We start from the raw sequence: 17833 nt of genomic DNA, 5'->3' as shown, positions 1-17833 counted from the left end.
TCCTAAAGGATCTTCACTGGCTCCCAGTATGTTTCTAAGCACAATTCAAAGTGTTGGTACTGACCTCTAAGGCCCTAAATGGCTTCAGCACAGTATACCTGAAGGAGTGTCTCCACCCACATCTTTCAGCCCGGACACTGAGGTCCACTTCTGAGGGTCATCTGGCAGTTCCCTCACTACGAGAAGTAAAGTTACAAGGAACCAGGCAGAGGGTCTTCTCAGCAGTGGCGCCCTCCCTGTGGAATGCCCTCCCATCAGATGTCAAGGAGATAAAGAATTACACAACTTTTTAAAAAATCTGAAGGCAGCCCTGTTTAAGGAAGTTTTTAATGTCTGACATTTTATTATTATTTTTTATATTTTGCTAGAAGCTGCCCAGAATGGCTGGGGAAACCCAGCCAGATGGGTGGGGTATAAATATTTTTAGTATTAGTATTAGTACCCAGTTTGGATGGTCCAGCGGAGGTGGGGAATGAGTCTATTAGTGATTTGACTATTAAGAGTGTCTCTTATATGTATGCCTGGCAGCGACCTTTGTATGTGGGTTGTAGTGTCATTGAACGCTATTTGTGGTTTATGTATAGGTGGCTGACAGAAGTTACAGTTGCAGTAGTCCAAATAAAAAAATTCCTTCCTGTAGCACCTTAAAGACCAACTAAGTTAGTTCTTGGTATAAGCTTTCGTGTGCATGCACACTTCTTCAGATACACTGAAACAGAAGTTGCCAGATCCTTCTATATATTGAGAAGGTGGGGAGGGCTATTACTCAGAAGGGTGGTGGGAATCGGAGATTGGCAGATAGCTGAGACAGTGGCGTAGCGTGGGGGGTGCAGGGGGTGCCGGCCGCACCGGGCTCAACATCTGGTGGTTAGGGTTAGGGGGCGCAAATCCACCGGTTAGGGGGCGCAAATCCACGGGTTAGGGGGCGCAAATTACTTGCCTTGCCCCAGGTGCTGACAACCCACGCTACGCCACTGAGCTGAGATGAGCCTGTTGATGACTCTTAACGACTGTAATAGGTCTTACAGGAAAAGGCAAGGGGTGAGGAGGTGAGAGATGGCTAGTCATGTATAATGAGATAAGAATCCAATGTCTCTATTCAGACCAGGTCTCTCCATTGTTTTAAGTTTGGTAATGAGTTGTAATTCAGCAGCTTCTCTTTCCAGTCTATTTCTGAAATTCCTTTGTAGTAAAACAGCTACTTTGAGATCTTGTATAGAATGTCCTGGGAGATTGAAGTGTTCTCCTACTGGTTTCTCTGTTTTGTGATTCTTGATGTCAGATTTATGTCCATTTATTCTTTGGCGTAAGGTTTGGCCTGTTTGTCCAATATAGAGAGCTGAAGGACACTGTTGGCATTTGATGCCATACACAACCGGAGACACCCACTGTAATAGTGCCAGGAAATCCAGGACGCCCCATCATTTCAGGTATTGGCACTATTACAGTGGGTGTCTCCGGTTATATGGACTCTGTTCTGAAACCATATGCCATCAGTGCTCCCAGCTATGTACGTGACACCACAGATTTTCTGAGAAAAATACAATCTTTAAATAATCTTCCCAACAATACTATACTAGCTACTATGGACGTGGAATCTCTGTATACCAACATCCCACACAACGATGGTTTACAAGCTATAAGGAACACCATTTCAGATAAAACCACAGCGGACCTTGCCACCAAACTCTGCCAATTTGTCCTTACCCACAACAACTTCAAATTCGGTGATGACCTGTTCCTTCAGATCAGCGGCACAGCAATGGGCACCCGCATGGCCCCACAGTATGCCAACATCTTCATGGCAGATTTAGAACAACGTTTCCTAAACTCCTACCCACTCAAACCTCTCTTGTACCTGCGATACATTGACGATATTTTTATCATCTGGACACATGGTCAACAGACCCTGGACACCTTTCACCAGAAATTCAATGATTTTCACCCCACAATCAACCTTACAATGAATCAATCTATGCAAGAAATACATTTTTTGGACACTACTATAAAAATACAGGATGGACGCATAGACACCACCTTATACCGTAAACCAACTGACCGACAAACATATCTACATGCCTCTAGCTACCATCCCAAACATACCAAACAGTCCATTGTATATAGCCAGGCACTACGTTACAGCCGCATCTGTTCCAATTCTACAGACAGAGACTCTCACCTAAGAGATCTACAGCAAACCTTTTCAGAACTAAAATACCCAGCAGATGAAGTTAGACAACAGATCAACAGAGCCAGACTGATACCCAGAGAGAACTTGCTGCAAGACAGACCCAAAAAAGAAAATAACAGAACACCAATAGTCATCACATACAGCTCCCAAGTTAAAACAGTTCAACGCATCATCAGAGATCTACAACCTCTCCTGGACAATGACAGTTCTCTTTCTCAAGCTCTGGGAGGAAGACCTTTCATTGCCTACAGACAGCCACCCAATCTTAAACAACTCCTAACCCACAATAATACTACAACCAGACTTAACATGGACACTGGCACCAGAGCCTGCAATAAACCCAGATGCCAACTTTGCTGCCACATACACCCGGACAACACCATTACTGGCCCCAACAACATCACACATACCATCTCGGGACTATTTAATTGCTCATCGTCTAACATTGTGTATGCCATCAAATGCCAACAGTGTCCTTCAGCTCTCTATATTGGACAAACAGGCCAAACCTTACGCCAAAGAATAAATGGACATAAATCTGACATCAAGAATCACAAAACAGAGAAACCAGTAGGAGAACACTTCAATCTCCCAGGACATTCTATACAAGATCTCAAAGTAGCTGTTTTACTACAAAGGAATTTCAGAAATAGACTGGAAAGAGAAGCTGCTGAATTACAACTCATTACCAAACTTAAAACAATGGAGAGACCTGGTCATGACTAGCCATCTCTCACCTCCTCACCCCTTGCCTTTTCCTGTAAGACCTATTACAGTCGTTAAGAGTCGTCAACAGGCTCATCTCAGCTATCTGCCAATCTCCGATTCCCACCACCCTTCTGAGTAATACCCCTCCCCACCTTCTCAATATATAGAAGGATCTGGCAACTTCTGTTTCAGTGTATCTGAAGAAGTGTGCATGCACACGAAAGCTTATACCAAGAACTAACTTAGTTGGTCTTTAAGGTGCTACAGGAAGGAATTTTTTTATTTGGACTATGGCAGACCAACACGGCTACCCATCTGTAACAGTTGCAGTAGTGAATGCCACCTCAACTGAAACCAGTCCCACAAGATTGGATAAGATGTTGTGTCAGACATTTGACTTGGCTCCAGAACCTCTGAGAGAAGAGTAGAAAGGGTACACGTTTACTGGTCCCAGACATTTATTTTTCATTTTTTCACTAGGAAGGAAAAAAATTAAGAAACCAAACTGTGAGCCATTGCTGCCACCCCAGTTTATGTGAATTAAACTAGTCTGGCTGCTCCAAGTCCCTTTTCTGTGTTTTCAGTCAATGAGTGAAGTGAGTGAAAACAATGCAGTGAGAATTAGCTAACTCTCTTCCCCAGCACTCTGGTCTCAGTCGAAGTTGAAGTGCCTGCAGCTACTATTCATATTTAAAAACTGCATGTAACCCCGGTAACAGGATTTTCACATCACATCTAGTTGTAGGGCCAGAGGGCAATGCAGAATGCATATACACACATTCATCATGGGAGCACTGTCCAGTACTTGAATACAATGCCTTTACATTGTTCCATAAAGCCCTGAAAATAAGAATAAACCATTTTACAGGGAGGATAAAAAGTAAAGCCCAGACTTCTTGTTATTTGATACCAGAGCCAGCCCAAGGTATTTTGGCACCTGAGATGAACCACAAAATGCCTGCTCCCCACCAGGGAAGAAGGGGTGGGTGAAGATCTACATCAGGAACAAGGAAGGGATAAAAATCTACATAAGGATGGGAGGAGACCAGCAGCATCTCCCATTTGTCAAGAGGCCACTGTAGAGGCTGCACTGGGGAGGGCTACTGAGGAGGAGGCAGATCTGATGTCCAATGACTGGGCTGCAGCTGTTGCAGCTGGTGTTTCATTCCTTGGAGGCCAGATCTGCTGACCCTGTGGATCCTGCCCTCCAAGGCGGTCGCCTCACCTTGCCTCATGGGTGGACAACCCTGTTTGAGACAGGTCATAGAATCATAAAGTTGGAAGGGACCCCAAGGATCACCTAGTCCAACCCTCTGCAATGCAGGAATATGCAGCTGTCCCTTACGGGGATCAAACCTGCAACCTTGGTGTTAGCACCACCCTCTAACCAACGGAGGTATCCACTCAGCTGAGTGTTTAAATTAATTACTTAGGTAGGTTACAGGCAACACTGATCTCAGACTCCACTCCAGCAGGTGAATCACCCATTCAATAAAACATCCACAGTTCTTAAGAAACTCATATGTTCTTTTGTTGGGTCATTGACATGCATTTAAGGGGATCAAAACAGCCAAATCCACAACAGGATGTTGAATCAGAACAACTGAACAAACAACAGGCATTTTAGCTGCAGCCTAGTTATGGGCCCTCCCTTCTTTGTGATTGCCTAATTCTCCCACTTTAAGTGGAATTATCAGCCTAGAAGGAAAGCATCCAATTCCCACACCAGCTACTAGATGTGATGGAATAATCTGTAGCTTGTTTACAGGAATGCTAGATTGCATGTGCAGCAATTTAGTTATAATCTATGCTAGGGTGATGCATTAAAAGAAATCTTCCTACTCTGTAATTGCTTTTCAGATCCTGGTCTCAAAGAGCTGCTCCAGGAGATGCTTAAGCTGCTTAGTTCTACCTTTCCCTACTCATAGAATGAGTCCTCTGCAGCCCATCGATTGCTAGGCAATTTATAGATAAAGTTAAATGTCTTTAGGTGGGACTTTATGTCTGGCAGCAACAGCTGAATGGGTCAAGCTCCATGTCAGACTTCCATTCACTTTAAAGGATTGTACAGTTAGGATGGGAAGCCTGTGGGTCTCCAAACATGGTTGGACTCCAAATCCCATGAACCCTGACCATTAACCTTGCTGGTTGGGGCTGATGGCAGTTGAAGTCCAACAATGTATTAAGAACCACACATTCTTTCTTCCCATTCTAAGGAAGTACAAGTAATCTGTTGGTAAGCAGGAGCTTTGCCTGACTTGACAAAGCTGGTTGAAAGCAGAGAACACTGCCATAGAAACCAAAACCCAAAGAAAAAAATGTAAACAGCATTATCTTCCCAGCAGGGAGAATAACAGCAACCCAAGTATACTCCATCAGACTTGGAGGTGAAAAGCCTACTGTTAAAGGAAAACTTGGAGGTGAAAAGTCTGCTGTTAAAGGAAAACATAATAGGCTGTCTAATTGAGGCAAGCACTTGGAATGGGTGGATCTCAAGCAGTAAACATGGGGTTGTGATAGAATGTTCTGTAAATTGTTGGGAGACAATTTAGCCTCAAAAGGAGGTGACATTCACAGCAGAGATTAATTGCTGAGCCCCAACAGTTGGGATGTAATTAAGCAGGGAGGTGCTTCCTCAGGTATCTTGGCTGGATAACTGCTTTTCAATTCATGTGAATTCTGTTTTTGGCATAATTTAGAGGTGGCATTGGAGAAAAGCAGAGCAAGGGTAGCAGTCAGAAATTTTCACCTGTTGCTAGTCCATCGGTCAGACGTCTTATTATGTGTGGCCTCTGATTAATTTCTGGGCCTTCCTGCTGCAAAAGATTATACAGAGTTTGCATATAAAAGGGTAAACCAGCTGCTAAGGGACCAACTGGCCTGCAGTAGGGGAAAGAGTGGGAAGCTTGTGTGACATGACATGAGACAGAACTTTCGTCTTAGCCATGTGCCCTTCATTTCGCAACCAGGACCATCTTACCAGCTTTGTTTGCCAAATAATTGGAACCTAGGAATCTGTTTTATTCCAAGTAAGAGCATCCAGCTCAGTATTAAGACTGAGTATCAGTGACTCCCCAAGATTTCATGCAAGGGTACCTTCCACCCCACCTGAAGATGCTAAGGAGAGAGCCAAGGACCTTCTGCACAAAAAGCAGATGTGCTACCCTGGATCTGTGGCTCACAGGATGGAAGGAAGGAAGGAATCTTCTTCTTCTTCTTCTTTGGCGATCACTCGTAGCTGAGTAAGATTGTCTTCCATAAACACGGTTTTAACAGTGAGTCCGTAAGTGACTGTGGAGGCCAATTCTGGATCCACAAGTCCTTCCACAGTGGGGACATTGGTTTCCAAGCGGGAGTTGATCACGGTGTGGATTTGCCAAGCGTGCCTTCCTCTTAGCACGTTTCTCCCTTGCGTCCTGAGTTTGAGTGTCTTCAAAGCCCATGACACCTTTGGTAAAGGCTGTTCTCCATCTGGAGCGCTCACAGGCCAGTGTTTCCCAGTTGTCTGTGCTTATACTACATTTTTTTAGATTTGCCTTGAGACAGTCTTTAAACCTCTTTTGTTGACCACCAGCATTACGCTTTCCATTTTTAAGTTCGGAATAGAGTAGTTGCTTTGGAAGATGATCATCAGGCATCCGCACAACATGACCAGTCCAACGAAGTTGATGTTGAAGAATCATTGCTTCAACACTGGTGATCTTTGCTTCTTCCAGTATACTGATGTTAGTTTGCCTGTCTGCCCAAGTGATGTGGAAAAAAATTCGGAGACACTGTTGATGGAATCTTTCAAGGAGTTGGAGATGGTGCTTAAGGAATACCAGAGACGCAAGTGCAAACTCATCTTTTTGCAAAGACTTACAATGCAATCCTATGTATGCTTACTTGCTTACATGCCACCCCAATTGGTGTGAGATTCCAGAGACTCCAGGCACTTACCCTGGGTTCATGTTTCCTTTTGAAAATGAGGCACAGTGGAGACTGTGGTGTCTCTATGATATATTGTTTATTTACACATGTATACAACCTAAGCCTGCCATTAAAGGGTTCATAGCATTAACATTCCAAGAGGTTCTTGCTTCCCCCATGGCCACAGTCTTAGGTGCCAGCAGGAATCATCCATGGCCGTCTGCTCAGCTTGCTGTGTTTAACAGACTGCAACTATTTCCCCTCCAGCCCACATCATCGTCAACTGCAATCCTAAAACAACTGCTCTTCTTCCAACTCTAAAACTACTTCAAAGGCTCTTGTCTTTCTAACTAATTCTGAGTTGAGGGAGGGGCGCCTCCCATTTGCCCTCTCGAACTACTCCTTTTGTCCCCCCATCATATTTAACAGGCCATTACCAGGCTGGCTCCTGACTTGTACGTTAACATGCCAAATCCATTGTCTGGCACCCAGGAATTAGAAGGGGAGTCCAGGCACCCCACAAATGCATACAGTATATTCAGTGGGGCCTACTCCCAGATAAGGACGCACAGAATTGCAGCCTTAGACTGATGTATTAACAAGGCTCATACAGAAGATTAACAACAATAGTGCAATTTATTTTGAAAGGACCTAATAGTTAGGCTCTTAAGCTTTCTGTAGGAGATTAAAATAAGTGGCTTAAAAAAAACAAAAACCCTGTGAATTTATGCTGGCGCTTGGGGCTGAATGCACTGAAATGACACGCTCTCAACAGAAATAGACAATGTGGTTTGATTCCATACTATTTCATGGGGATCTTGGGTTTTTTTTTTTTTTTTGGTGGGGGGGAATCACAAAGTGTATTTAGCTGTGAAAAAAATAACCCACCCTCCTCCAAATCATAGCACTGCTACACTCCCTGTATTTCTGGGGGAAGAGGAGAGGAAATGAGGGAGGGGAGAGACCATCCTGCTGTGGCTGCTGCCCAAGTCTGAGGAATTAGTCATATGTCCTCCTCCTGATGCTGCTGACGTGGTGCCAGGGACAGAATTCACTTCCCTGAGGAAATGATAGGCGAAGCTGGATTGATTGGATGTGTGAATAAACATCCCTCTCCATTTTCTGTAGGGCAGGCAGGCAGGCAGGAAGCATGTTAAGAAGCAGAAAAGGTGCCTAATTAATGAGAGCAGATGCAAAGGTAGAGGCTGCCGGGTGAATCACATGCAGCCGCGCACATCTCATGCCTGCTCTCCCAGCTGAAAGGCTGCCCTGCTCTTCCAGCTCTGCCCCCTTTCCCTCCTCCTCCAGCCTAGTACTTCGAAGCTGCTTCTTGTCTGCGTAGAGAGATCCTCCTCAGCGAGAGAACTGGCAGCCTCGGGTGTTGCCACATAAACAGGAGAAGCCGCTTCCGAAAAGGCATGGCTGGGGGAGAGAGAGGCAGCCAGGCTGCAGCATCCTTCTGCCTGGCCTGGACACTCTCCCTGGCCCTGGCCTCTTTCCCTCAGCTCGTGAGTGGACGAGTGGACTGGATCCAGGAAAAGGTATGTCAGGGGTCTCCCTCTCTCTGGTGGCTTTTTGTCATGTTGCTTCTTTGGGGAGGGTTACGTGTAGCATGTGGAGGGAGGGAATGACAGGGATGAAGGGATTTGGTGTGGGCAAAGGTCACAGGCCTCTCAGTCACCACGGCTTTGCAGGATTTAAAATAGTTTATCAGGCATCAGATTTCTCCATCCTTGCTGGCAAATCACTGGTGCCTTTAAGATGATAATATGGGTGTGTGGGAGGAATGAACTCTCTGTGGTGTTCCAGCAGTTATTATGTCTTTTAGATTTCCACTTATTATATAATTGTGTATGTTTCTATATGTGGAAGGGCCTTAAGGCAGATGATCTAGTAGGGCGATTGTGTATGTTAAAAATAGGCGATCTGGCAGGGTGGTGTACAAGTAAATGCCACCCACTCTGCCCAGTCATCTTGACACAATGCAGAGCACCCCAAAAAACCAGGAAGGAAAGACAAACAAATGCACTCTAGATATAGGCTGAGAGTGAATCAGAAGAGGGCATGGTCTGAAGGCATATGATATGCCAGCCTTTCTAAAGCAGTTCTGGGTCTGATTGGTGCCTGGATGGCAGGCGTGTGTGTGTGTGTGTGTGTGTGTGTGTGTGTGTGTGTGTGGAGTTCCATGATGGAAGAAAAGCAGGGTACAAATGCACTAAGTAAAAGGACAAACACAACTACAATGCACCCCACAATACAACCTACAATGCACGTACAACAGTCAAATTCTGCATACACTCAGAAGTCCCAATGAGTTCAACTGGACTTAATCCTAAACCAGAATGGTACACTGTATTTTGAGGTAACCTTAGAGCACACATTTGGTATATGCTGGTATCCCAGGAATCTCAAATTAAGCTTCTCCAAATCTGCTCAGAAACTAAAATGGTGGCTAACTTTGTAAGTAGATTGGAGCTATATACTTCGGTTATATGGTTATAACCATATATGGATCTGATTACCATTTTATATAGAATCATAAAGTTGGAATAGACCACAAGGGCCATCGAGTCCAACCCCCTGCCAAGCAGGAAACAAGGTATATCAAGGTGCTTGTTGATGGATGGAGACAGACAGACACTTAATGGACAATCCTATATATTGAGTTTAATTAAGCTTTCTCCTACTGAGCTTTCTCCAAAGTAAGTGGATATATCAGGGGCCTCCAACTTTCTTGGCCCCAGAGGAACATTTTCAAATCTAAAGAAATGGTTATGGGCACCACAAAATACCCATTTCACTGAATAAAAAACTGGGCATGTTCAGAACCCCTCTCTGCAAATCAGCACCTACTCACAAACAGACCAAAGAAAGCAGGACATCCCCTCCAAAAGACAGGCAGCCCTCCCCTACCAACAAAACAAAACAAACCCTACAATAAAAAAAATGAGAGGGCAGTGGGGTGTCAGGTGTGCCCTGCTACTCCAAAGCACATCAGATTTCAACCTTATTTAACAATGCACACTTCTTTCCCCCTCTGATAACCATTCTGAACCAAACTGGACAAGACTCTCATGAGATAGTGTGCTGCTGTTAAGTGTGGTTGTGGTTGTAGGAGGTTTGGCTCAGCCACTGATGCAAGTGCAAAGCTGAACAATCAACATGCACTGCATTGTGTTTTGGGGAAGGTCTGTGTATGGCCAAATAGCATAAGTTCAGGAAGCATTTTTTGAAACTTCATGAAAACTTGCCTATAAATTCTAACTTCAGACACTTATGTGCTATCCTACTGTATTAATAATGCATTGCATTACATTCAATAATGCTACATGTTTACTGCCTGGTTAGCACTCTTTAGTTGGCATAAAGTAAATGCAAATTAGTCCCTTAGACCCTGGGATACCAGGTCTCCTGGGTTCAATTCAATTCCTTTTGAAGGCAATGGGGAAATGTGGGTTATTTTTAACCGTAGTAGACTATACACTTAATACTAGTGTGTCACAGAAAGCCCTGATGCGTCTTTAAGCCTTATGTTTTTAAGGACAAGCAATTATTTACTCCTTCCCTTGCTGCTTTTGTCGCAGGTTTGATGTAAACTAGGGCAGTGATGGGGAACCTGTGGTTCTCCAGATACTGTTAGACCCCAACCTACATCAGCTCCACCTTGCATAACCAAGGAAAATTGTAGTCTGGAGGGCCATAGGTTCCCCATCCCAGATTTCAGGCTACGGCAAGCAAGGTAGCATCTGTAAATTCCTTATTACAAGATCACATGCCAAGCCTAAATATGGATTTCCCCCCCGTTCACAAGAGAGTTCCTAATGCTGTACTTTTGTAATATCTTCGTTCTGAAGTCTGTGATAATTGTGGCCAACATTAAGCGCTGTCTAGTTTTCTGCTGCTTCTGATCTAGCGGGTCATCCATTTTAAAAGAACATATGATTTCCTGACATCAAAGTGTCTTATAAAATAATGGCTCTGTCTGTGTGCATATGATGTTAAAGCACATACAATGGGGCCACAGATGCAGTCCAGGATTTATGCCAAAGTAGGCAGAAATATAACTGGGCAGAATTTATCCACTTAAGGGCAAGTAAACATGGCATTTCAGTTGCTGCCATTGTTTTAACTTACTGCTGCTCACCCATATGTCAACTCAAAATCCAGTGCTCCTTTCCCCTTTCTGCAGCTGTGTACATAGTATATCTTTGAAACACATTTGAAACCCGTCGTACCACAGTTGCTGTTGCTCCTATATTTCTGCTGCATAATACACTTCCATTTGCACAGCTGTTGTACTGGATGCACAACTAGTATTTTCACACAACAGCGCTTGCACTGGTGGTCGGAGAACCCAGGCTATATATCACAGCCTGGTTCTTTGGGGGCTTCCAGATTACCAGTATATTGAGCACTCATCCTAATTTGTGAGGAGGCTAGCCAATGTTGAACACTTTCCAGTGTGCCTTCCCATCGCTTTCCTTATCACAAAAAGTCTGATATTTGGGGGTACTGCATTTATTGCAGAAAACACCCCAAGCAATTATAACTGTATGTGATTGATTCCTGCTCCAAAATGGTAGTCGTCTAGAAGTGTGCTATGTTTTCTATTAATGCTCCTTTTTGTTTGTTTTTTTAATAAACCCGTAAAGAAAGTCATGCATATCACAATGTGAATCATTTATTTCCTTAAATATTTTTTTTGGGGGGAGAAGATGTACATATACACCCCCCCCCCGCCTTTCTATTCAAAAGGAGACCCAGCTCAGCTTACAACATGAAATAATAGGGAGGGGAGACATCCTTTAATCACTGATCAGACCTAGCAATTCCATTTCTCCATTTATCTCTTGTGCTTCCAAAGAAAACGTATTCTTCTGCATTAGCATGATTATAGCATTACTGTATTTTGTCTTATAATGGCAGTCACTGGCTACAGTAAATGTTTGTTTGGTCCTGCCAGGAAGATTGCCGCCGTATGTGTCTTTTATTGATTTTCATGCTAAGTGTGCTCATTTCTCCCCGCTAACAACATTCTATCTCACTGTGGTTCAAAGAGCCCTGTTGGCTAAGATGCATAATGCTTTCCACTATTCATACTTCAAGAAAGCTATAATTTAAGAATCACAGTAAACTGAGCATGCTAAAAATTAAGAAAAGAAGAAGATTAAAATTCGCAAAGACCCTCTCTGTTTAGCTTCAAGACTTCTCTCCCAAGCTATTTGCATATTTTCATACCTCTCAAATTATATTATACTGTTTTGAGTTTGGGTGCCAGAGTTTGTGGGTGCAAGGTACCCATAATTTCTGGATTTAGTAAGTGTTAGAATTTAATCAATGCTTGGAGTCTTAAAATGGGCTACCAGATGCTAGATTTATCATGTTGAAATACAGGTCAAACAGGAAGATGGACCATTAAAAGAGGACAAAAGGGAAGATGCAGAGCTATTAAGAAAGCTATCGGCAAAGCAAAGACTCTGTGCCAGCCAACAAATGGGAGGAGCCCCTCCCTGAGCTCTGAGATCCTTAGTCAGAAGACAATGACAGAGTTTTTGTTAGGAGGAAGTTTTATGATTTCACTTGGCTGTGGTGTGATTGAGGGGCAAAGGTCTCAGTCTGTTAAACATAGCAAGCTGGAGAGGAAGGGTCAGAGCACAATATGGGCTGTAAGTTTTAACTGGAGGTTGCAGCAAGGGGAGCAGCAGGACCCTCTTGAAGTGTAATGCTTCGAACCTCTCCATCTTAGGCTCAGGTTGTAGATATGTGTAAATAAACCATATATCATAAAGACACCACAGTCTCCGCTATGTCTCATTTCCCAAGTACTGTAAACAAATACTCTGGAGAAGCGCCTGCACTCCTGGAATCCTGCACCTCTTGAGGAAGTGTATATTTACTTCCTCATGAGGCAGACCCTAAATTTGGCACACATGGCATTCGAAGCCTATTTAGTCATGATACTAATCTAAACATGAGGCATTTGTACATAACTTCAAAAACGTAGGCCCACCAGATATCCCCAGATGGCTACAATACCTAGAAAGCTGACCTTTGTAACAGGCAGGAACAAAGACATGGTAATCACAGGAATACACATCATATACACATCCCAACTTTTATCAGTACACACAATGATGTGTTCACACTTTCAAAACACAAATGTACATATGTGCGTGCTTATTTACCTCAGCTACGCTCATCTGCATAGCCTTGCCTTTCTTTTATTTTTTACCACCCTTCTTGACAGTCCCGATATGCTATGAAGTCCCACCACCCTTTCTACCCCATGACTTTCCCTTAATGTTGAGGTTCCACTTTGCTTTCAGATGAATTAGGAAGTTACTGCACATAATCCAGCTTCTTGAAGTCAGCCCCAGGCTGCTAGTTATGACTGCTGGCACAGTGGCATGGAAAAACCTTAAATGGATGTCTGTGCAAGTAACTGATAACCAATAAGATCTTTATTATGAGAGTTTATTTGCTGTATCGGTCAACTGAAAAGAACCAAGCACCAAAACAGATGGGACAGCAATCTTCAAGAAGTGTTTTTTTATTTATTACTGTTGTTATGTATTCAGTTGTCTGTGCTTGCCTGAGCTTGAGTCTGGACTAAGGATTCTGAGCTCCCGTGTTCTGATTCGATACATGACGTCCAATCACAGAACATTTCAGGATTTGGGCCTCTGCCATTGGCCCTTGAGGGATACCTGTTCTAGAGGGTCCCAACCCTCCTCTCTATTGTTTGGAGCAAAGTCTGGATCCCACCAGTTATATGCAGCAACTATTGTGCTGATATGTTTCTATGTTTTCCTCTTTTTGGGGGGTGGGACGCATGTGTATACATACTTCCATTGTTTGACACTTTGGATGATTATTTTAACAGAAAACTGCTAATGGGTGTTTTAAAATAATACTTCCTACACTATTGTTATATACAAAACACTATAGCAAAATTCATCCAGTCATTCATTATGATTATTATGTTAAAATAATCTCGCCTCCAATTCCTTCCTCAGTACTCCCACCGTCCAACCATTTTAAATGCAACTAGCATCCAACAAGTTGCTGCTCACACAGATATCAACCGAATGTGGCAAAATGATTTGCACCCGATACTGATTGAGCGATATCCAGGATCCCCCGGCAGTTATGCTGTGCGTCAGGTGAGTCTGACAAGCTGAAGGTGCAGTTCACACTGATGTCTGCAATAATCCTTCCCTTTCTGTTTCCAGGATACCTCTAACTGTCCACCAGTTCTAAGTACGCTGGTTCGCACTGGTTCTCGGTAAATTACTCACACGATAGTCTATTATAACAACCTGATAGATTATAGGTCACATTTTACCATAAGAATCTCTGCATTCACAGCAGTGGCTTGGCCCTCCCAACTCTGTAGAACACAAGAGCCCTGCAGATACAGGCCAATAGCCCAGCTGCCCAACATCCTGTTCTCACAGTGGCCAACCAGATGTCCGTGGGAAGCTCACAAGAGGGCAACAGCACACTCCCTACTTGCGTGTTGAGTCCCACAATTGCCACCCCCCAATAATTCACACTTCACACATCAATTTTTGTTTAGGTTTTTGGCATAATTTTGGCCACAACTTTATTCAATTCAAAAATGTGAGTGGTTGCTTAGGCATTGGTTATGACTATCTGTCCATGCCCTCAGGGACAGAGCTGGCATTTCCGGACACCAGCGGAAGCCAGAGGCATTCCGGACACCAGCGGAAGCCTTAGTGGGAAACAAGTATTGGGTGAGAATGAAGCTGGGCATCAGTCCCTCACTTCTCACCCTCATGTTCCTTTGGGGCTTGCACGGCCCAAGTCCGATGCCAGGGACAAGGACAAAAGAATGGCAAGCCCCTGGATTCCTTTAACGGAATTCCCTTCGCATCATTTGGAGGGGCAGGCACTTACCCCTCCAAGCACCACTTTAACCAATGCCTAACCGCCAACCTTACAAGTTGTGACGATTTGCTACGCAGTAGGCGAAAACCAAATGGCACCAGCCAATCCGCCAGATGGCAAAATTCCTACTGTGCCCCCGCACCAAGGCAGACGACACCATGACAGGCATAGCAAGGTCAAGCGATCCAGAGAACCCCCCTATTAAAGGGAGGAAGGGCGGGTGATCCGAAGCAAAACGGCCAAGAGGAATTCCAACCTCTGGCCCCTTATATTTATAGACTCTAACCCCTCCTCTGAATTTGGCAACATACAAAACTCCCCAGCAACCCAATCTTAACCCTTTAGAAGGCTTGGGTTCTCTCTCAAATCTGCCTAGTCATGGCAGGGTGGCATGTTTCCCCAACCGCAACACGTGCTCTCTGGCTAGGGAGAACACGCTTTGTGATTTCTAGCAACTGGGATGCAGAGGCATACTGCCTCTGGCAGTAGAAATAGAACATAGCCTCCATAGCAAGAAGGGACGCAGGTGGCACTGTGGTCTAAAACACTGAGCCTAGGGCTTGCCAATCGGAAGGTCGGCAGTTCGAATCCCCACGACGGGGTGAGATCCCATTGTTTGGTCCCAGCTCCTGCCAACCTAGCAGTTCCAAAGCACGTCAAAGTGCAAGTAGATAAATAGTTAAATAGCTCTGGTGGGAAGGTAAACGGCATTTCCGTGCGCTGCTCTGGTTTCGCCAGAAGCGGCTTAGTCATGCTGGCCACATGACCCGGGAAAACTGTCTGCGGACAAATGTCGGCTCCCTCGGCCAATAAAGCAAGATGAGCGCCACAACCCGAGAGTCGGCCGCAACTGGACCTAATGGTCAGGGGGCCTTTACCTTTACCTTACCATAGCAAGAAGCCACTTCTAACTATTGTATTGCTTTGTTGTTTTTGTTTTCATTACTTATTTGTGCTTTTATCTACCGCCCTGAGATCTTTTGATTAAGGGTGGTATATAAATATAATAAATAATAGTTATAATAATAAATATATCTGATCTACCACTAGTAGTATAATATCACATTCTCATATAATGGACCAGATGGCATAGCTTTGCTAGCTGGAGGAAGAATTGTATTCCTCAGTTGCAAAAAAAATAGCTGCGCTGCATATTGGAAATATCAAAAATATTTTCAGTGGAAGTAGAACTTTGAGGGAAGTTGCACAAAGTGAACACAGAATGTGTAACAGCTGAGCATTTATCCCTTGGAAAGGCCCTCAAACAGCCGCGAGCCATCTTGTTGCAGTTGCAACCTGAAGACAGGTGAGTTTAATGATCTGCAGTTGATGAGGGGGAGGTGGGTAGCCAGTTTCAAAGAGTATCTATTGCATTTAGTGCTGTAGTTTCCTTGGAGATTTACTGGCAGAGAGCCCAAACAAAGAGAAAACAGTGACATCTCTGGCACAGCAGTCATCGGGCATGTACAGACAAGAATCTGTATTGCTAGGGGAGAAGAACAATATCAAAGTAAAAACTTCATAGAAAGAATATTAAATTATGCAATTGAATGGAAATTGGGTTTACCAGAATGTCTCCTTTAGGTATAGATTTCCAGTGTCAAATAGCAGGTTAGCACTATCTGCTTGGTGTGGACAATATTCATTCTCATTCATTCTCTCTCTCTCTCTCTCTCTCTCTCTCTCTCTCTCTCTCTCTCTCTGTGTGTGTGTGTGTGTGTGTGTGTGTGTGTGATATCAGTCTCCACCACAGGACAGGTGAACCATTGTCCTGAATTCTTGTGTGCATTTTCCTGCTTTCGTGTTTCATTTGTATTCTGTTGTTCCTTCAGTAATCTCTAAGGTTATTGACTTCCCACCCAAAAACTGTTGAGGTCTTCGCCCGCTTAGTTTTACAGATGGCAGTGCATCAGCTTCTCCGGACCTTGGGCTTAAATGTAATTTATTGGGGCTTCCTTCCTCATAATGCACAGAGGGATCCACTGAGCATCATGTTTTCATTACTGCTGGTCCATCTCATTTAATTATTGCTTCTCATATTGCTTCTCATAAGCACTGAATCCAGGATTTCCTGTTCATTGGCTTGATTTCATGGAAGTGAATCAAGAGCTATCCTTTAGTCACATCTCTCTTCATTTCTACAGCATGATTCTTACGCATACGTATCGAAGTGTTATATAAGATGCCCTGTTAAACCTTTATTCCAATAACATGAAATGTGCCGCAGGGACCATTCCTAAAGCAGATGAGACACGTTGCTAAGGAAACATCAATGAGGGGCAATTAAATGTCATTAACTGACAGCAGCTAGGATCCAAAACCTGGTTGCCTTCTGTGACAGCACAGGCTGTAGCCAGCAGTGGAGAGGAAAGGGAGGCAAGCAAGCCAACTGCTCCGTCATCTTAACTTCGCCGCTGACACCAAGTGGATACCAAGGTTTATCTCTGGCTGCCTCCACTGAACAGCCTTTAATCTTCTGGACTTTAACCGGCCCAAACTATTACAATTCAATTCAATTCCAGTTCATTACCCCCAGGTCCCAGGGTGAGTTACAACAATCAAAACAAAATGTTAAAAACAATTTAGAACAACTTACCACCTCTACTCCCAATAATGGGTAGGGTGGTATGGTCAGAGTAGACACATTGGCATCCATGGGACAAATTTAACGTTGTGCTCTTCCGATTTCTGCTTGCTGGGCAAAAGGATCCCCTTCCCCTCCCACTGTGTTCTAGATGCTCTCTTAATCCTCCAGAGCAGATTTGGGAACTCCAGCTTAGTTGAATCTGGCCTTCCAGACTTAAGTCCCTTGATTTCCACAGTTCTACTCCGCATATGGCTAACAATGCGGGTGGCGCTGTGGTATAAACCATTGAGCCTCTTGGGCTTGCTAATCAGAAGGTCGGCGGTTTAAATCCCTATGATAGAGTGAGCTCCCGTTGTTCATTCCCAGCTTCTGCCAACCTAGCAGTTCGAAAGTACACCAGCGCAAGTAGATACATAGGTACCACTATGGCGGGAAGGTACTGTATTTTTCATCCCATAGGGCGCACCGGCCCATAGGACACACCTAGTTTTTGGGGGGGAAATAAGGGGGGGAATTAATTTTTTTCC

The 17833-nt window shown here is 44.1% G+C and overlaps 2 protein-coding genes across 2 annotated transcripts in view; one reads left to right on the top strand and one right to left on the bottom strand.

Moving 5' to 3' along the window:
* Positions 1-7861: 7861 nt before the first annotated feature.
* The window catches only part of QPCT (glutaminyl-peptide cyclotransferase), an 18234-nt gene continuing 8262 nt past the window's right edge, over positions 7862-17833 (top strand). Inside the window, exons 1-2 of the mRNA XM_081188139.1 lie at positions 7862-8349; positions 13825-13971. Coding sequence (XP_081044265.1) covers positions 8227-8349; positions 13825-13971 — 270 coding nt within the window. The 5' untranslated portion in view covers positions 7862-8226. The remainder of the gene's footprint in view (positions 8350-13824; positions 13972-17833) is intronic.
* Positions 15165-17833, bottom strand: part of LOC308583798 (uncharacterized protein) — a 133794-nt gene continuing 131125 nt past the window's right edge. Inside the window, exon 2 of the mRNA XM_081188138.1 lies at positions 15165-17407. Within this exon, the coding sequence (XP_081044264.1) occupies positions 17302-17407 (106 nt within the window). The 3' untranslated portion in view covers positions 15165-17301. The remainder of the gene's footprint in view (positions 17408-17833) is intronic.

This window comes from Podarcis bocagei (assembly GCF_964188305.1).
Source record: "Podarcis bocagei genome assembly, chromosome: 3".
NCBI lineage: Eukaryota > Metazoa > Chordata > Lepidosauria > Squamata > Lacertidae > Podarcis > Podarcis bocagei.
This window is presented reverse-complemented; position numbering and strand designations above follow the sequence as displayed.